Below are 20326 nucleotides of genomic sequence, written 5' to 3' on the forward strand. Positions count from 1 at the left end.
GAGACTCTAGGGCAGGAGGGTCATGGCTACATAATGGTACACTCTCAAAAAGAAAGAAAACTCTTAAAGTAAGAAGCTTCTAAAATATGTTTTCCAATTGTTTCTTCACGAAAATTTAATATCAGTGTTCTGTATCTTTTTAATACATGTATCTGCATATGTGTTTATAGTTAATTTATAAAATAGTAAACTTTATCTAGAACTAAGAATGAGTAAAATTTGTAAGTTAAAAATCAAAAAGTTGTTATCTAACAAGTACACTTGACATATGGTATTACTGAAAATTATTTATGTACATTATAACAAAATTATATGTACAAATTATCAATTTATAAAATTATACAATAGAAATTTTGGTAACTTCATACATAAACGAAATGTACATAGGGAGACAATTAACTTCCTAGATATTTAGTAAATATAACATCTGAATTTTGCTTAATGTAAGAAAATACATTTCTAGATACACATATAATATCAATATATTTTCATCACTTATAAACAGTGACAAGTTATAAAGCTACTTAATAAGATGTAAACTACATCTAATTTTAAAAAGCATAAGACACAAGGATACTAAAGATAATACATGAGACGAGGTGAGGGCAGCCAGTAGACATACACGGGCTACTTGTTAATGAATGAATTCATGAATGATCTCTGAATTGTAAATTCTTCTGATGGTATGGGGAGCTCATCAGAGATGAGCACTCAGACACAGTGTATAGCCAATAAAAAGTCTTTATTCTAGCTCTCCTGCACCATGCCTGCCTGGATACTCCCATACTCCCAACTTGATGATAATGGACTGAACCTTTGAACCTGTAAGCCAGCCCCAATTAAATGTTGTCCTTATAAGAGTTGCCTTGGTCATGGTGTCTGTTCACAGCAGTAAAATCCTAACTAAGACAGGACATATGGGTTTTATCTGCTTCTTGGGGAATCATGAACTCTGAACATTGTGCTAATATACCTAGGGCCATTCTGAAGATCATATTAGAACCCAAGCTGTACTACATAGTAACAAACAAACTTCATGGTATTGGTACAGAAATAGACATGTTGTTCAATGGAATCAAATTGAAGACCAAGAAATAAACCCACAAACCTATGAACACTTGATTTTTGATAAGGAAGCCAAAACTATACAATGGAAAGATGAAAGCAGCTTCAAGAAATGGTGTTGGTCTAACTGGATGTCTACATGTAGAAGAATGAAAATAGATCCATATTTATAACCCTGCACAAAACTCAAGTTCAAGTGGATCAAGGTCCTCAAAATAAAACTGGGTGCACTAAATCTTATAGAACAGAAAGTGGGAAATGCCAAAAGGAAAATGTCTAAGCTAGCAGAAATGGATCCTTGGAGGAGGGAGCTGCTGTTGTTACCTGAGCACAACATATGATGTAGGAAAGAAAACTACAGTTGCCCTGGTGAGGTGTGCTGGTCTTCTGTCATTCTTGATGCAATCAATCTATAGAGTCAATGCTTGGTAAGCAGTGAACATCATCGAGATTGAGATTGGACACTTTCTTTCAATGTCTGGAAGACCCTTGCTCCTTCCATTTGTGGCCTTGGGAAGAACTCAGCAGCAGGAACAAGAAACACTCTTTCTTTCAGAGGCCATAAAAAAGTTTGCTAAATAAGGGGAAAAACACACTCACAAGAGTTCTTAGAGGGACTGTGGAAGCATGGGACAGGACAACAAACTAAGGATGAGGACAGAGACACATTTCCTGGACTCCACATGAATATATATGGCAAAGCTCTAAGGCACTGTGCTGGCATTGCCAAGTCTTCTTCGCAGGAAGCAAACCTTTCCAAGTGGCAGTATATAGTCAAAGGAATTAGGTTCACAGTCCTAGCCCCCTTGATAGTTTTAGAGAGATTGTCCAAAAGACAGATGTAACTTTAATTTTTTTCAGAGCCTGCTTTTAACAATGGTTCCTAAGTGCCAAGAGGGGAAGTAAACTTGTTTAGAAAGGATCTTTGGAGCAACTCCCATCTGTGTTCTCTGGAAATTGGCAGTTCAGTTCACACGTCAACAGCTGCACCTCAGTCTACAACCTAACAATTCATGGATACACCAGCATCCAGTACTGTAGAGTCAGGCTAGCAAATATGAATGAGCAGTGGTGACACTAACTAGCAGAGACAGCCAGGTCTTGGCCTCAGCATAAGTCAGCAGGAGGGACCAGGACCAACAGAACACCAAGAAAAGCTCCCCACTGTGCCTCTCTCAAGGAAGCAAAGATCAGCAAAGACACAGGACCAAGAAGTGTTTAGGTATGGAAGCAAGCCAAGCTCAGCCTCCTTCCCTATCCATCTAGTCCTCTTTATACTCCCTGCAAACATCACATGGCCTCCATGGGTCTTGCCACAGTACCTGTCTTGACTCAAAACATGAGTCTGTCTCAGCTGACATCATTCTGCCAATCAGCACGAATCCTTAGAAGTGGTCAGAAGCCAAAGCACACCACCAGAAGTTCTCCAATGAGTTTCTCCCCATGGAGTCCCAACAAATGAAGTTCTACTACTCAATGTAATGCAGACCAACACAAACATGTCATTAGTAAAGAATCCCTCATCACATGTCTTTTCACATGTTTGCTTAAGCAGAACATCCTTCCACCTGTGCCTGCTTCAATAAAACGTTCCTTCATGTGTTTGCCTTTGCAAAACACCTTGCAACACAAAGGAATTTTCAAAGAACCCATAAGTTCCCATTTCAGAGAGGTACACACATTTCCTTCAGGGTTAGCTCCCAGTTTAAGAAGGGAAAACCTATTTGAGTAAGAGGTACCTAGAAGATGTCAGGAGAATAGGCTTTGTGGGAGTCTAAGCAGAAAGGGCTGCAAAAGAAGGGTGTCTTCCCTTTGCCTGGGCAAGGAAGGGAGCCACCTGTGGCTTCAGGCAGCTGTGAGGGAACATGGACAGACAAGTTCTCTCTACATCAGGGAGACAAGAGGCACAATCATCAGATGCCTCCTCCCCCCAGGAAGGCAAGGACAATTTCAACAGAGGAAGGACACGACTGCTATTCCTGGATCCACCATTTTCCAGAGAAAATACTTGCCCTGTGCCCGGACCTAGCCTTGAACTCTTACTAGTTTGTTCAGGCTGCTGGCTATGCCAGACTCTCTGAAAGAAGAAAAGCCTGAGATAGATACAACATTGACTTGTGGTTGAAACTGTCCAAGTAGTCCCTGTTGAAATGGCTTTTAGTGACCCTCCAATGTACACGGATGCCATCAGAAGGCCAACTTTTTCTGGGCCTTCCTGCCCCCTCCCTCACCCCCAAACCTACCCACCATCCTTCCTTATCTCTCCCCCGACCCAGAGACTGCCTTTCTTCTTGGAATTGTGCCTCCTACGGGTATCTCCTTTAGTCGCTCCACCACCTATGTATGCATGGGTCTTCCTGGACTCCCTGATCCTTGAGCCTCTACTCAGGGACCTTTGTAAATGGCTTACTCTGCCTACCCTTGCTGTATACCTCTTTTACACTAAATCTTTCTTCCTGAATTCCTTAGCTTTCTTGAAAGCCTGAAGGTGCCACCAGGCTTCACTCTGTTTCCAGCCCTCCCTTCCCAATCCATATTTCTTCCTTCACTCTGTTCCTCTTCAAGGAGTCTCCCCCTCTCTGTTTGGCTTCCTTCCACCTCTCTAGGCAGTTACCTCCTCCTGTTCCCTCCTCCACAAACCATCTCCAGATCCTTCTCCTCCTCCCCCCAAGACCAGACCAGCTAAGTCCCATTGCATTTTTAGATGACTGCTTATGAGACAAGCTCACTTCTCTCAGAGGCTGAATTGACAGCTGTTCCATGGTTCCCTGCTCCACCCACCAGACACACCCAGCAAAGTGCTTCTGACAGCGTGCCATACCCACAGAATTTTGCTTTTGTCAGGACAACATTATGCCTGCAGTGAGACTCAGACACACTGAAGACCAGAAACCTGGGCACATCTAGAAATTACATCTTCAATTATACTTCTATGGAAAGTACAATTTTCACTCTATTTCTACAGTGATGGCAACTCTATTTCAAAGGCTTAGCGGATTTTCACCAAGGAACAGACATAGATGTGCACATCATCAGGAAACTTAACTAAGAAGACAGATGGATTGCCTTCTACCTGGTGGATTACCATCCCAACCCTCTTGGAGCCATCATCTGTGGTGTATTCTGCACATGTGCCTACTAGGAAACTCAAAAGTTCAACGGGGATGTCTAGAGGCGGAGGCTCATCAAAGCCTTCCAAGATACGGAGGTCCCCCTCTCTATAGTCTTCAAAAAGCTGGTACATGTAAAGCACTGGGTCGTTCTCATAGGTCACATAAAAGTTGGCATCCAAGACAGGAGCTTGACCGAGAACGATCCCTTTCCATTCATCCTTAGAGCCATCCTCACCCTCGAATACATGTTCTACAGCTTTGCCAATAATGGTATCAGCAAAGCTAGGGTCAGTGGCTTGGGATGATCCAACGTTGTTTGAAAGAATTTTAAGGGACCGTACCCTCTTGTCTTTATATAGTTCTAGTCCGTAGACACAGTCCACTCCATCATATTTCACCAGGTAGAGAGAGGGGTTTACAGGCACCTGCTCCACCACAGTGCCCTTCCAGTGTGTGATGGGCTCATCTCCTTCCTTCCACTCATGAGAAATTCTGCAGCCCACAATGTTCCGTCGAGGCGGGGTTGGAGATCTGCGTCTCTGCCTCTTCTGACCAGCTCTTCTGTTCATCGTTTCGTTTTCCATCTGCCTCTTCTGACCAGCTCTTCTCCTGTTCGTCGTTTCGTTTTCCATCTGCCTCTTCTGACCAGCTCTTCTCCTGTTCGTCGTTTCGTTTTCCATCTGCCTCTTCTGACCAGCTCTTCTCCTGTTCGTCGTTTCGTTTTCCATCTTCCTCTTCTGACCAGCTCTCTTCTTGTTCATCTTTTCCTTTTCCACGTCCTGTCCTGAAGCTTTGCTGGTATGCTGCTCTTGTGCTTTCTGGGTGCTGGAGGGCTCCATGGCTGCAGAGTGAAAAGGGGAGAGACAGTTAACTAAAGGGGTAAATGGTGAACTTCTCCTAGTCTCACTCTCAGCCTCTGTAACTGCTGGACCCGGAGCCTGAGAATGAGGCTGGAAACCTGGCTGGGCGCCTGCTGTGCGGTGGGAGCTCTGGGGTTCTCTAGCGCCCCTAGGAAGGAAGTACTAGAAAGTGGCAACAGGGCGGCCAGTGCCCATTAAAACTAGGAATCCCCCAGCAAGGGAATTAGGGAATCCATGCTCAGCAGCCAGCGCTCCGCGCCCCGCCCCCTAACCCCCAGGACTGTTGCCAAAGCTCTTTGGAAGTCAGAAGAGCTGTAAAGGGCCTCTCCTCCCTCCACCTTACAGTCCTGAGCTCCCCTGAGGCTCACAATCCTGTCTGTTGCTCAAAGTCCCCTATGCTTTCCCTGACTGCTTCCAAGTACCCACCTCTGGGCTCCACCCAGCTCCTTCGGACTCCTAAGGACAATCCCACTTCCTGCAGCTCCCGGCAGACTCTCCCACCCAGGCCCCCTGCCTTCCTGTGGGAGCCTGTATCCATTGCTCCCACAGTAGCTGCCAGAGGGGGCTCCAGAAAAGTCTGCTAAAAGGCTGAGTGGAAGGCTGCCGACCTAAGGAGGGCTCACCAAAATTGAGAAGGGAGGATCTGCCGGCTGCCTGCAAGAGTTGTCTGAGCTGGTGGAGGGACAGACGAAGTGACCCTTGCTGGTGTCCCGGTGCTGCTGGTGGGCTCCCGGATCCTTCTGCTTAGCTCTCCTTGAGGAGGCTCCTCTGCCAACTGTAGTTAGAGCCAAAGGCTTCAGCAATAATTGTTCCCTCCCCTTTTCTGGAGACCAGCTTCCTGCCTGCAAAGCAGAGTCCCCCTTCCTACTACAGAGCCCTCCCTCCCGCTGTTTTATAGTTCTGTTCCACTAGATTCTCAGGGAGATCCTTTATTTCTGGCTCCATGTCTTTGCAAAACCCTTGTTAACCTAGTCTAGAACCCTCCTTTTTTCTTTTATATTTATATCCCTTGGTTCCTTTCTTCAGTTTAAATCCTCTCAGTGACCCTTTCATCTGCTTTTCATCTTTCAGGAATTTGCTTTACAAACACAACACTCCTTGTCCCAAATACACTTATGAAATTGTTCTGTGTATCAGAATTCACTTTCTTTTCAGTTGGAGAACCTTTGAAAGGAAAAATGTGCTAGCCTTTAGTTTGCCATTTTGACCTAGTCTCAACCTAATTTTTACTGACCTTTCCCTGCTCTTTCAATTGAATGGAGTTTTCTCTTTCTCCTTCTTTAAAGCTTTACCCTATGGAAAAGGAATTGTGGTCATTGTGTTTATAAAAAGATAAAGAGAGGGGGGATATATTCTATGGAGGTCTGGGGAAAGGGGATGTCTCAGTGGGCCCATGCTGAGGCATCCCTTCCACCTGAGGGACCAGCCACAGAACAGTATAGAATAGAATACAATTTTTTCAGGGCAAGGGGAGGGGAGTTAAGAGGGTAGTAGGCCAGAGAAAGAGACAGGAGAGAAGAGGAGAGAAGGAGAGCAGTAGAGGCCAGCCATGAGCATATGGAGAGAAAGGGGGAGGGGAATGGGTAGAGAAGGGACAAAGGGGCAAGGGAGAGCAAGAGGAAGCAGGAGCAAGACAGTGAGGAGGCCGCAAGCAGCCACTTTTATAGTATCAGGCACAACTGGCTGTTGCCGGGAAACTGTGGGGGTGGAGATTAGACAGAATGCTTTCTTTTCCCCATTTTGGTTTAATTACAAAAGAGAAATTGGAGGACATGGTGGAGCAGGAATAGGGACATTGTGATCTCTGATTAATGATTCTTGTTTTAGGGCAATGCCTCTCAAGGGAACCTAGAAAAGTGGGTAAGAGATGTTTGTCCAGTCTTAGAGTTGACTGTTTCCTTGTTGTCCAAGGTCTGTGGAACCATCTAGGTCAGAAGGAAGAGGTCCAATAGAAGCATCTGTGTCTGTGATAGGAGATTGGAACATCTGGAGGTCGCTTCTCTGGAGCTGTCCTGGGTGTAGTAAGCGCCTGGACTGGACAAGATGCTGAAACACACATACATACATACATATATATATATATATATACATATATATATATATTATAGGTACAGAATAAGATTAAGTGTGTCTGAGAGAAAGAAAACATTTTTTTCTTAAATGTAAATTTGAAACCCAGAGGAATCCCACTCTGTGGAATAGGTAGTAAGTGGGAGCTTCAGGCAGATGTACTTATCCAGGCGGAATCTATTTGGTCCATGAGAAGTAGATCTGAGTGGGTTTCCTGTAGCTTATAAATTTACAAAAGAGATAACAACATCAGTTAACAGCATGAACATTATTTAAGATCAGCTTTTTTTTTGAGCAGAAGAGACAAGAATTTATGATTATAGTTGGATCGTATAGTGGTGAGTTTAGCAAGAGGAAATATGAAGCATTTAACCAATGAAAACCGAGTTGAGGTAAGGAAGTAACCGATTACATCTGTGAAAGCTTACTTAGAAGTCTAGTTTTTCCATTGTCAGGCTACAGTTACCTTAGCTGTCAATGTAGTCAGAAATCTGGGGAAGAATAAACCATAATCTAGCAGTCATGTATTATTTAAACAATGACAGAGCCCATTAGCCAACAGTTCCCCATGGTCTCTGTGGTCTTCATGGCAACTTGGACAGAGTCAGTCTGGCTTTCAAGCCCAGAAGACACAGAGCTTTTCTCTGTAGAATGAATTTGTGTGACATGAGAAATGACTTACCTTGATTTAGATAAATCATTTGACTCTGAGGGTATCCAGTGGTTGTCAGATCACAATCCAGGCAGACTCATGAAGCTGTGTTCACATCTTCTGAGACCTTGAGGGTCAAACTATTAAAGGCTTTGGGCAATGCTGTCTGTCATAAACTTAAATATATTAATAATTACCAGACTTCTGACAAGATTGAGGGTTATATTGATTGGTTACATCTAAATAGCGAACATCATATGTACATCGTGGAAAGTCAAGCTATAAGATTGGGTAATGTACCGAAACTCTTTAATAAAGGCAGATGAGTTAGAGGTTTAGGGACCCATTCTGCTTTCTATCTAAGAAAGTTCATTAGCTGGATTGAGGGTTGTACTGTCATCTGGTACCCTTTGAAGACAATGAGTTACTCATGGGGGGACGTATTGAATTATTCATACCAGTGTCCCAAGAACAATCTCAACACCCCAAATTTCTGCCAGGCTAGATGTCTAAGTTGTCACTTAGACCTTCTAGAAGCCATGTATAGTGAGTCTCAGACTCACCAGAAAGTGTCTCTACCCAGGTCTGGGAGTTTCTTTACACTTCTGCAAGAGGCCGGAAGGAAGAGGGGATAGAAAGTCGCTTTCCAGGGAATACTTGCCCAAGGATCAAAGTCTTATCCCCTTTATCCTATAAAGGCTGGCCAGGCCTTACTTGGGAAATCGGGGATCCTCCTTGCCAACTGGGATTAGCAGGGGATCGTTTCCCTGGATTACCCCTAGTTCAGGAAAAGGAGTACCAACATACAAACTCCTGACCAACTGGCAGGTAGACGATGATATACCTGAGCACCACAAAGAATTCACATGTTTCAGACTGCAGGACATTGTGGCAGAGATGAGGTATCAAGACTTGTAGTTCTATTGCAGTCTAGAGAGCCTAGCGTTCCCAAAGAACCTGTCGTGGATGTCTTAAAAGTTTGCCATGCCAAAAAAAAAGGGATATAGAAAAGGTATGGAGTCATGGCAACATCAGGGTCAGGGCAGCTGACAAAAGGTATGGTAAGGTCACTTGGCAGTATCACTAGAGAGGCTGTAAGTGGCAGCTATGCATTGGTTCCTAAGGGTACACATAGCCAGTAGTCTTTAAAGTGATTAGGTCGGGTGACATTAAGGAGTTGGCATGTGGAGGTCAGGGTCTGAAGCAAAAGGTGAAATGACAAGTTAGTTCCCTTTAGGAGGTGGAGATGTCAAAGAGGTAAGGACCACGGAGGAGTGTTTGATTACCTCCCCCACTTTTCTGATATCTAGAGGTTGGGCAATTGAGACATATTTTCTCTGAATGTAGATAGTACTCACTGGGAACTGGGCTTGGTTTTTATAGTAGAGCTTACCAACAACTCCTGTCTCCCACCTGGGATTCCATGCATGGATCTTGCATGTAGAAAAAAAGTGTCTTGCATTGCTGATAGAAGTGATAGGTTCGTGATCATAGCATATGTATCTGACAAGACCAATATGGGTAGTCCCCATATTCATCTGGCCATTTTTTATAATCATTCTTTGCCTGGTCAAAGATAAAGCAAGTAAAGAGATCATAATACTTAGATGGGATACCAATACAGGGATGAGAGCAATTTGGATCGGTTCCTGGCATCTGGCCATGGAGCAGTTTCTGAACCCTGTTTAGAAAGACTGTTTAGGAACAGAAGGGTTCTGGACCTCCCAGACTCGGGTTCTACCTGAGAAGCTGGTAAAGGAAGCATCATGTCCGTGTTAGTAGGTTGACCGGCCAGAAGGAGCAGAGGGGCTGCTGGCGAGCTTGGGTTTAGGCAAATGGGAGCAAATGAAATAAAGGCTCCCAACTTAGCTAGAAGATCCCTTCCCAATAAGGGGACAGGACATGTCACCACCACCAAACAGGAATGGGTGAGAGGTACACCCCTAAAAAGGCAACTAAGTAATGGGGTGTGGTGAGGAAGGTAAAGGTGCCCTCCTACCCCAACAACAGGAAAATGGGAGAGAAAAGTGGGTCCCCAAAACTCCGTTAGGACTGAGTAAGTGGCCTCAGTGTCCAAAAGGAAGGAGATAGGCCACCCAAATACCATGATAACTACCCGGATCTCCCTGCTGGTGATGGCCGTGGTTGGGTCAAGGGAGCTAGGGCCCCTTCAGTCATCCATAGCCAAACCTGGGAGATTGGCTGGAGAGTTATCCAGGAGTGATGTCCCTCTGTTTTGTGCAACATGAGGGCAGTCAACAGCCCAGTGTCCCTCCTGATGGCACCTAGGACATGGCCCCTTTGGCTTGCTGAAGTTATGTCAAGCCCTCACCCAGTGACTTTGTTGACCTCATTTGTAGCAGGAGCCTAGTGGTCTCTTAGCCTTAGAAGACCAGGAGCTCGGTGCAGTGGCTGAGGCTGGTCAGACAGCCTTCGCCAGCATATGATACTTTAGTCTGTGAGCCTTTTCATCTCTCTCATGGTACAATTTGAAGGCTAGGGTCAAAACTTCTGCCTGTGAAGTTAGGAGCCCCCTCTCTAGTTTTTTAAGTTTGTCTTTTATGTTGGGGTAGCTCTGGGAAAATAAATAGGTCATAAGAGGTTGCTTATCTTCTGGGTTTTTAGGGTCCAGATTAGTGTATTGTAAAAAAGACTTTGTGAGGCATTCTAAAAATTGAGATGGGTTGTCCTGTTTGTCCTGGATGACCTCTTGGAATATTTCAAAGTTTCCTGTGCCATGGGTGAGACCTTGACTGGGGGGATTTAAACCTGTGACATTGAGCACAGCAAGGTTTGGGTATGGCTAATCTTCAGAGCAAGGGAGAGGCACAGGCACTTGCAAGCAGGGGTACAGCTGAGGCACCAGCACTCCTGGTAGTTCTGTGGTGAGGGGCTAGGGCCCAGACAAGAGTGGGGAGCCTCCTCCTGGCAGCTGGAAGCCCCAACAAGTGATTCGGGCTTCAGGGCCAGCGCTGCCCCACCCCATGGTGAGGAGGGAGGAGAGCCCAAAGTACCAACCATAATCCTAGTAAGGAGTGTGTTACTCTTGTGGTGGGTGGGCAGTATGAGAGTGCAGGAAAAGACAGGGTGAAAGCTATTTTTCTCAAGGCTGTGGCAGGCAGACAGAGCACAGGAGCAAAGTCAGAGAGAGAGAGAGAGAGAGAGAGAGAGAGAGAGAGAGAGAGAGAGAGGTGTCTTAGCAGGCAAAGTCCCTGGCAGGACACTAGGAGGCGGGGACAGACCCCACTTTTCCCACTGCGGCCTGGCAAAGTGCAGAAGCCCCATGTGAGAGAGTGCGCCAAATGTAGGGGCCACACGCACATCGCACATCAAAAAGCAGGTCTCACAGACAGAGTCCCTGGGAGGACAAAAGGGACAGGGTCAGACCTGCTTTTCACGAGGCATCGAGGCATCGAACCAGGAGCTGCAGCAGCGCAGCAGCAATGAGGAAGGGAGGAGGGGAAGACTATGCTAGCAAGAGTGCCAGTTTAGTGGCCACATAGAGATAATGCTTTCTGCTTACTATGAATTAGACCAAAACATCCCAGGAAAACTGGACAGATGACCCATGGGTGAGAATAGGGATTATTAATTCCCCCTACCAGTACTGGGGCTACACTAGGAGCTGGTCCTTCTGAGCCAGAGAGTAGTTTATTAAGGTCTGGCCTGGCATTTTCAGCATCAAGAAAGAAACTGTCTCAAAAGGAGAAAGGGAAATCTCACCCAAGGGAAAAGGTCCTGGAACGAGGGTCAGTGAAAAGCTCCATCCTCAAGGGCAATAGAGGGGTAGCTCCAAGCTCAAGAAAACTCCCCTGGGACCCTGGGACCATGTGGACATTTACTCTGACCAGTGGAGGAAGGGGGCTTACCAGTTCTCCTAAGTTTATGTCAGGAAGCGGTGGATCTGCGAGTGATATCTGGTGGGGTGGAAACCTGAAGAACTTCTAAATCCGAGCCACAGCACCATATAATGTGTTTATAAAAAGATAAAGAGAGGGGGGATATGTTCTATGGAGGTTTGGGATAAGGGGTTGCCTCAGAGAGTCCCATGCTGAGGTATCCCTTCCCTGGAGGGACCAGCCACAGGATAGTATAGAATAGAATAGTTTATTCGGGGCATGGGGAGGGAGGTTAAGAGGATAGTAGGCCAGAGAGAGAGAGAGAGAGAGAGAGAGAGAGAGAGAGAGAGAGAGAGAGAGAGAGAGAAGAGGAGAGGAGAGGAGAGGAGAGGAGAGGAGAGGAGAGGCCAGCCATGAGCATGTGGAGAGAAGGGGGGAGGGGAATGGGGGTAGAAAGGACAAAGAGGCAAGAGAGAGCAAAAAGAAGCAGGAGCAAGAGAATATGGAGGGGGAAAGCAGCCACTTTTATAGTGTCAGGCATGCCTGGCTATTGCTAGGTAACTGTGGTGTGGAGCATACCTGGCTATTGCCAGGTAACAGTGGGAGTCTAGCATAGACAGAATGCTAACAGTTATAGCTATGTAAATTAGAAACTGGCATGAACAAAATCAACTTCAAACTCATATTTCAGTTACTGGGCTTCACAGCTAAATATGAAATTTGTTTCACTTCCCCCATTCCTCCTGGAATTTATGTAACTTTTAATTCCTATAATCTGTGAATTAAGATTAAGTCTACATAAAAAATACTGACGTAATAATTTAATAATTTATTAAGTTTTTGCCATAAATCTGCTCCTGAGTTCATATTTGATTCACTAAAAATATAATTTAGCATAATCAAACACAACAAATAATCAGTAACAGATCCATAGACCTATGAATAAATATTTAGGATGTAATTATACTAAGAAAGAAAACATTTACAATAGGCACCCATAGGTTCCCATAGACTCCCAGAGGAGAATTATTAGGAGGTGTGGCCTTGTTGATGGTATTGTAATGATGGAGGAAGTATGTGAGGGAGGATGGGCTGAGGTCTCAGAAGCTCAAGCCAGGCTTAGTGGTTCTCACCCTTCTTCTGCAGCTCCATCTGGTTCAAAAGGACAAACACAGTTCCTGCTCCTCCCAAAAAAACTCCCACACCTAGCCCCCTGCCTTCACTTGTGAGCCTGTACCTACTGCTAATCTTCTTCTCATGAGGGGCTCTGTACCAGCAACCACCTCCACTCTAGGACACCCAACTCTTAGCTTCTAATGGCTGGCAGAGGATAGTGTGTGTGGAGGGGGTTCCTGACACCTTGTAGTCCCTTCTCCTAATAGCTGGAGAGCCAGGAGAATGGCATCCAGCACAAGGAGTGCTCACCAGAGGTGAGCCTGGAAGATCCGCCTGCCCAGGCTAAGAATCCACTGAGCAGTTGCCAATACAGAGGAAGTGACCACAGCTGGTGTTCTGGGCGCTGACAGGTCCTTTTGCTTTGGTCACACGGTGTCCTGCTGCAGCTGGTGGGCTCTCGACCCTTATGCCTAGCTCTCTAGAACAAGGCTTCTCTGCCACCTGGAGTTAGAGCCAAAGGATTAAGCAAGAATTGTTCCCTACCCATCCAGGAGGCAAGCTTCCTGCCTAAAAAGCAGAGTCCCCTTTACTTCTACAGGGTCTTCAATCCCACTGATTTAGTTAGTTCTGTTAGAATAGATTCTCAGGGAGATCAAATAGGCTAGTGGGTCCTAAGGAAAACCCTCGTACCTGCTGCATTCCACACACTCGCTCGCCCCGCCCCCTGCCTTCCCGGGAGAGTCTGTACCCACTGCTACTCTTCTTCCCCTGAGGAGCTCTGTCCCAGCGCCCACTTCCACTCTAGGACGCCCCCTGTTGCCTTGTACTGCTGGCAGAGGATAGTGTGCTGAACAGCTCTACAGACACCTTGTAGTCCCTTCTCCTAATAGCTGGATAGCTGGTAGGAAGGCTTCCAGCACAAGGAGTGCTCACCAAAGGTGAGCCTGGAAGATCCTCCTGCCCAGGCTAAGAGACCACTGAGCGGGTGGCCAATACAGAGGAAGTGACCAAGGTTGATGTTCTGGGCACTTGCTTCTATTTTAGTCACACAGTGTCCTGGTGCTGCTGGTGAGCTCGCGGATGCTGCTTTGCTCACACGGTGTCCTGGAGCTGCTGGTGGGTTCTCAGACCTTTCTGCCTAGCTCTCCCAATGGAGGCTCCTCTGACACCTGGAATTAGAAACAAAGGGTTCAGCAATAATTGTTCTCTCACCTATCCAGCTTCCTGCCTGCAAAGCAGAGTCCCCCTTCCTACTACAGAGTCTTCCCTCTCGCTGTTTTAAACTTCTGTTCCACCAGATTCTCAGGGAGATCAATTAGGTTAATGGGTCCTAAGGACAACCCCTGATCCTGCTCCTCCCTGCTCCTTTCCACAAGCTCCCTCACCCCTCACACTGCCTTCCTCTGAGAGCCTGTACCCAAGGCCACTCTTCTTCTCCTGAGGGGCTCTGTCCCAACACCCACCGCCAGGTCAGGACGCCCACATCTTAGCTGGTACTGGCTGACAGAGGATAGTGTGGGCTCGAGGGCTCTACAGACACCTTGCGGTCCTTACTCCTAATAGCTAAATAGCTGGAAGAAAGGCGTGCTCACAAGGTGTATTCACCAGTGGTGAGCCTGGAAGATCCGCCGCCCAGGCTAAGAGACCCCCGAGGGGGTGGCCAATACAGAGGAAGTGATTGCAGCTGGTGTTCTGGGCGCTCTCTGGTCCTTCTGCGTTGGTCACGCGGTGTCCCGGTGCTGCTGGTGGGCGCGCGGGTCCGGCTTTGCTCACGCGGTGTCCTGGAACTGTTTGCTTCTGGGCTCACAGACCCTTCTGCTTAGCTCTCCCGAAGGAGGCTCCTCTGCCGCCTGGAATTAGAACCAAAGGATTCAGCAATAATTTTTTCCTCTCCTATCCAGGAGGTCAGCTTCCTCCCTGCAAAGCAGAATCCCCTTTCCTACTACAGAGTCTTCCCTCCCGCTGTTTTAAAGTTCTGTTCCAATAGATTCTCAGGGAGATCAGTTAGTTTAGTGGATCCTAAGGACAATCCTTGTTCCTGCTCCTCTCCTCAAACTCGCTCGCCCCGCCCCCTGCCTTCCCGGGAGAGGCTGTACCCACTGCTACTCTTCTCCCCCTGAAGGGCTCTGTCCCAGCACCCACCGCCACTCTAGGACGCCCCCTGTTACCTTGTACTGGCTGGCAGAGGATAGTGTGTGCTGGAGGGGGCTACAGGCACCTTGTAGTCCCTTCTCCTAATAGCTGGATAGCTGGTAGGAAGGCGTCCAGCACAAGGAGTGCTCACCAGAGGTGAGCCTTGAAGACGGGCCTGCGCACCCTAAGAGCCCACTGAGCAGGTGGCCAATACAGAGGAGGTGACCGCGGCTGGTGTTCTGGGCGCTCCCAGGTCCTTCTGCTTTGGCCACGCGGTGTTCCGGTGCTGCTGGTGGGCTCGCGGACCCTTCCGCTTAGCTCTCCTGAAGGAGGCTCCTCAGCCACCTGGAGTTAGAGCCAAAGATTTCAGCAATAATTGTTCCCTCAACTATCCAGCTTCCTGCCTGCAAAGCAGAGTCCCCCTTCCTACTACAGAGTCTTCCCTCGCGCTGTTTTAAACTTCTGTTCCACCAGATTCTCAGGGAGATCAATTAGGTTAATGGGTCCTAAGGACAACCCCTGATCCTGCTCCTCCCTGCTCCTTTCCACAAGCTCCCTCACCCCTCACACTGCCTTCCTCTGAGAGCCTGTACCCAAGGCCACTCTTCTTCTCCTGAGGGGCTCTGTCCCAACACCCACCGCCAGGTCAGGACGCCCGCATCTTAGCTGGTACTGGCTGACGGAGGATACTGTGTGCTGGAGGGCGCTACAGGCACCTTGTGGTCCTTACTCCTAATAGCTAAATAGCTGGAAGATAGGCGTGCTCACAAGGTGTATTCACCAGTGGTGAGCCTGGAAGATCCGCCGCCCAGGCTAAGAGACCCCCGAGGGGGTGGCCAATACAGAGGAAGTGATTGCAGCTGGTGTTCTGGGCGCTCTCTGGTCCTTCTGCGTTGGTCACGCGGTGTCCCGGTGCTGCTGGTGGGCGCGCGGGTCCGGCTTTGCTCACGCGGTGTCCTGGAACTGTTTGCTTCTGGGCTCACAGACCCTTCTGCTTAGCTCTCCCGAAGGAGGCTCCTCTGCCGCCTGGAATTAGAACCAAAGGATTCAGCAATAATTTTTTCCTCTCCTATCCAGGAGGTCAGCTTCCTCCCTGCAAAGCAGAATCCCCTTTCCTACTACAGAGTCTTCCCTCCCGCTGTTTTAAAGTTCTGTTCCAATAGATTCTCAGGGAGATCAGTTAGTTTAGTGGATCCTAAGGACAATCCTTGTTCCTGCTCCTCTCCTCAAACTCGCTCGCCCCGCCCCCTGCCTTCCCGGGAGAGGCTGTACCCACTGCTACTCTTCTCCCCCTGAAGGGCTCTGTCCCAGCACCCACCGCCACTCTAGGACGCCCCCTGTTACCTTGTACTGGCTGGCAGAGGATAGTGTGTGCTGGAGGGGGCTACAGGCACCTTGTAGTCCCTTCTCCTAATAGCTGGATAGCTGGTAGGAAGGCGTCCAGCACAAGGAGTGCTCACCAGAGGTGAGCCTTGAAGACGGGCCTGCGCACCCTAAGAGCCCACTGAGCAGGTGGCCAATACAGAGGAGGTGACCGCGGCTGGTGTTCTGGGCGCTCCCAGGTCCTTCTGCTTTGGCCACGCGGTGTTCCGGTGCTGCTGGTGGGCTCGCGGACCCTTCCGCTTAGCTCTCCTGAAGGAGGCTCCTCAGCCACCTGGAGTTAGAGCCAAAGATTTCAGCAATAATTGTTCCCTCAACTATCCAGCTTCCTGCCTGCAAAGCAGAGTCCCCCTTCCTACTACAGAGTCTTCCCTCGCGCTGTTTTAAACTTCTGTTCCACCAGATTCTCAGGGAGATCAATTAGGTTAATGGGTCCTAAGGACAACCCCTGATCCTGCTCCTCCCTGCTCCTTTCCACAAGCTCCCTCACCCCTCACACTGCCTTCCTCTGAGAGCCTGTACCCAAGGCCACTCTTCTTCTCCTGAGGGGCTCTGTCCCAACACCCACCGCCAGGTCAGGACGCCCGCATCTTAGCTGGTACTGGCTGACGGAGGATACTGTGTGCTGGAGGGCGCTACAGGCACCTTGTGGTCCTTACTCCTAATAGCTAAATAGCTGGAAGATAGGTGTGCTCACAAGGTGTATTCACCAGTGGTGAGCCTGGAAGATCCGCCGCCCAGGCTAAGAGACCCCCGAGGGGGTGGCCAATACAGAGGAAGTGATTGCAGCTGGTGTTCTGGGCGCTCTCTGGTCCTTCTGCGTTGGTCACGCGGTGTCCCGGTGCTGCTGGTGGGCGCGCGGGTCCGGCTTTGCTCACGCGGTGTCCTGGAACTGTTTGCTTCTGGGCTCACAGACCCTTCTGCTTAGCTCTCCCGAAGGAGGCTCCTCTGCCGCCTGGAATTAGAACCAAAGGATTCAGCAATAATTTTTTCCTCTCCTATCCAGGAGGTCAGCTTCCTCCCTGCAAAGCAGAATCCCCTTTCCTACTACAGAGTCTTCCCTCCCGCTGTTTTAAAGTTCTGTTCCAATAGATTCTCAGGGAGATCAGTTAGTTTAGTGGATCCTAAGGACAATCCTTGTTCCTGCTCCTCTCCTCAAACTCGCTCGCCCCGCCCCCTGCCTTCCCGGGAGAGGCTGTACCCACTGCTACTCTTCTCCCCCTGAAGGGCTCTGTCCCAGCACCCACCGCCACTCTAGGACGCCCCCTGTTACCTTGTACTGGCTGGCAGAGGATAGTGTGTGCTGGAGGGGGCTACAGGCACCTTGTAGTCCCTTCTCCTAATAGCTGGATAGCTGGTAGGAAGGCGTCCAGCACAAGGAGTGCTCACCAGAGGTGAGCCTTGAAGACGGGCCTGCGCACCCTAAGAGCCCACTGAGCAGGTGGCCAATACAGAGGAGGTGACCGCGGCTGGTGTTCTGGGCGCTCCCAGGTCCTTCTGCTTTGGCCACGCGGTGTTCCGGTGCTGCTGGTGGGCTCGCGGACCCTTCCGCTTAGCTCTCCTGAAGGAGGCTCCTCAGCCACCTGGAGTTAGAGCCAAAGATTTCAGCAATAATTGTTCCCTCAACTATCCAGCTTCCTGCCTGCAAAGCAGAGTCCCCCTTCCTACTACAGAGTCTTCCCTCGCGCTGTTTTAAACTTCTGTTCCACCAGATTCTCAGGGAGATCAATTAGGTTAATGGGTCCTAAGGACAACCCCTGATCCTGCTCCTCCCTGCTCCTTTCCACAAGCTCCCTCACCCCTCACACTGCCTTCCTCTGAGAGCCTGTACCCAAGGCCACTCTTCTTCTCCTGAGGGGCTCTGTCCCAACACCCACCGCCAGGTCAGGACGCCCGCATCTTAGCTGGTACTGGCTGACGGAGGATACTGTGTGCTGGAGGGCGCTACAGGCACCTTGTGGTCCTTACTCCTAATAGCTAAATAGCTGGAAGATAGGTGTGCTCACAAGGTGTATTCACCAGTGGTGAGCCTGGAAGATCCGCCGCCCAGGCTAAGAGACCCCCGAGGGGGTGGCCAATACAGAGGAAGTGATTGCAGCTGGTGTTCTGGGCGCTCTCTGGTCCTTCTGCGTTGGTCACGCGGTGTCCCGGTGCTGCTGGTGGGCGCGCGGGTCCGGCTTTGCTCACGCGGTGTCCTGGAACTGTTTGCTTCTGGGCTCACAGACCCTTCTGCTTAGCTCTCCCGAAGGAGGCTCCTCTGCCGCCTGGAATTAGAACCAAAGGATTCAGCAATAATTTTTTCCTCTCCTATCCAGGAGGTCAGCTTCCTCCCTGCAAAGCAGAATCCCCTTTCCTACTACAGAGTCTTCCCTCCCGCTGTTTTAAAGTTCTGTTCCAATAGATTCTCAGGGAGATCAGTTAGTTTAGTGGATCCTAAGGACAATCCTTGTTCCTGCTCCTCTCCTCAAACTCGCTCGCCCCGCCCCCTGCCTTCCCGGGAGAGGCTGTACCCACTGCTACTCTTCTCCCCCTGAAGGGCTCTGTCCCAGCACCCACCGCCACTCTAGGACGCCCCCTGTTACCTTGTACTGGCTGGCAGAGGATAGTGTGTGCTGGAGGGGGCTACAGGCACCTTGTAGTCCCTTCTCCTAATAGCTGGATAGCTGGTAGGAAGGCGTCCAGCACAAGGAGTGCTCACCAGAGGTGAGCCTTGAAGACGGGCCTGCGCACCCTAAGAGCCCACTGAGCAGGTGGCCAATACAGAGGAGGTGACCGCGGCTGGTGTTCTGGGCGCTCCCAGGTCCTTCTGCTTTGGCCACGCGGTGTTCCGGTGCTGCTGGTGGGCTCGCGGACCCTTCCGCTTAGCTCTCCTGAAGGAGGCTCCTCAGCCACCTGGAGTTAGAGCCAAAGATTTCAGCAATAATTGTTCCCTCAACTATCCAGCTTCCTGCCTGCAAAGCAGAGTCCCCCTTCCTACTACAGAGTCTTCCCTCGCGCTGTTTTAAACTTCTGTTCCACCAGATTCTCAGGGAGATCAATTAGGTTAATGGGTCCTAAGGACAACCCCTGATCCTGCTCCTCCCTGCTCCTTTCCACAAGCTCCCTCACCCCTCACACTGCCTTCCTCTGAGAGCCTGTACCCAAGGCCACTCTTCTTCTCCTGAGGGGCTCTGTCCCAACACCCACCGCCAGGTCAGGACGCCCGCATCTTAGCTGGTACTGGCTGACGGAGGATACTGTGTGCTGGAGGGCGCTACAGGCACCTTGTGGTCCTTACTCCTAATAGCTAAATAGCTGGAAGATAGGTGTGCTCACAAGGTGTATTCACCAGTGGTGAGCCTGGAAGATCCGCCGCCCAGGCTAAGAGACCCCCGAGGGGGTGGCCAATACAGAGGAAGTGATTGCAGCTGGTGTTCTGGGCGCTCTCTGGTCCTTCTGCGTTGGTCACGCGGTGTCCCGGTGCTGCTGGTGGGCGCGCGGGTCCGGCTTTGCTCACGCGGTGTCCTGGAACTGTTTGCTTCTGGGCTCACAGACCCTTCTGCTTAGCTCTCCCGAAGGAGGCTCCTCTGCCGCCTGGAATTAGAACCAAAGGATTCAGCAATAATTTTTTCCTCTCCTATCCAGGAGGTCAGCTTCCTCCCTGCAAAGCAGAATCCCCTTTCCTACTACAGAGTCTTCCCTCCCGCTGTTTTAAAGTTCTGTTCCAATAGATTCTCAGGGAGATCAGTTAGTTTAGTGGATCCTAAGGACAATCCTTGTTCCTGCTCCTCTCCTCAAACTCGCTCGCCCCGCCCCCTGCCTTCCCGGGAGAGGCTGTACCCACTGCTACTCTTCTCCCCCTGAAGGGCTCTGTCCCAGCACCCACCGCCACTCTAGGACGCCCCCTGTTACCTTGTACTGGCTGGCAGAGGATAGTGTGTGCTGGAGGGGGCTACAGGCACCTTGTAGTCCCTTCTCCTAATAGCTGGATAGCTGGTAGGAAGGCGTCCAGCACAAGGAGTGCTCACCAGAGGTGAGCCTTGAAGACGGGCCTGCGCACCCTAAGAGCCCACTGAGCAGGTGGCCAATACAGAGGAGGTGACCGCGGCTGGTGTTCTG

General features: G+C 49.4%; 1 protein-coding gene across 3 annotated transcripts; it reads right to left on the reverse strand.

The window, feature by feature from the left end:
- Window positions 1-99: 99 nt before the first annotated feature.
- LOC147998161 (spindlin-2-like) lies at window positions 100-15064 on the reverse strand. Of its 3 annotated transcripts, none has more exons than XM_087600945.1 (6): window positions 13025-13109; window positions 11630-11704; window positions 6887-7084; window positions 6273-6331; window positions 5662-5813; window positions 100-5019 (listed from the first exon to the last, which is right to left on the reverse strand). In XM_087600945.1, the coding sequence occupies exon 6, from the start codon at window positions 5015-5017 to the stop codon at window positions 4055-4057; it is 963 nt and encodes a 320-aa protein (XP_087457071.1). In that variant the 5' UTR covers window positions 5018-5019; window positions 5662-5813; window positions 6273-6331; window positions 6887-7084; window positions 11630-11704; window positions 13025-13109; the 3' UTR covers window positions 100-4054. The 3 variants fall into 3 exon arrangements, 2 of the variants coding, with proteins under 2 accessions (XP_087457071.1, XP_087457073.1); XR_015646496.1 differs by lacking the exons at window positions 100-5019; window positions 5662-5813; window positions 6273-6331 and adding exons at window positions 13649-13884; window positions 14308-14565; window positions 14884-15064 and having other exon boundaries at window positions 6764-7084; window positions 13025-13216; XM_087600947.1 differs by lacking the exons at window positions 6887-7084; window positions 13025-13109.
- Between the last annotated feature and the right edge of the window lie 5262 nt (window positions 15065-20326).

Source organism: Rattus norvegicus, chromosome X (genome assembly GCF_021556685.1).
Source record: "Rattus norvegicus strain SHRSP/BbbUtx chromosome X, alternate assembly SHRSP_T2T, whole genome shotgun sequence".
NCBI classification, from domain to species: domain Eukaryota; kingdom Metazoa; phylum Chordata; class Mammalia; order Rodentia; family Muridae; genus Rattus; species Rattus norvegicus.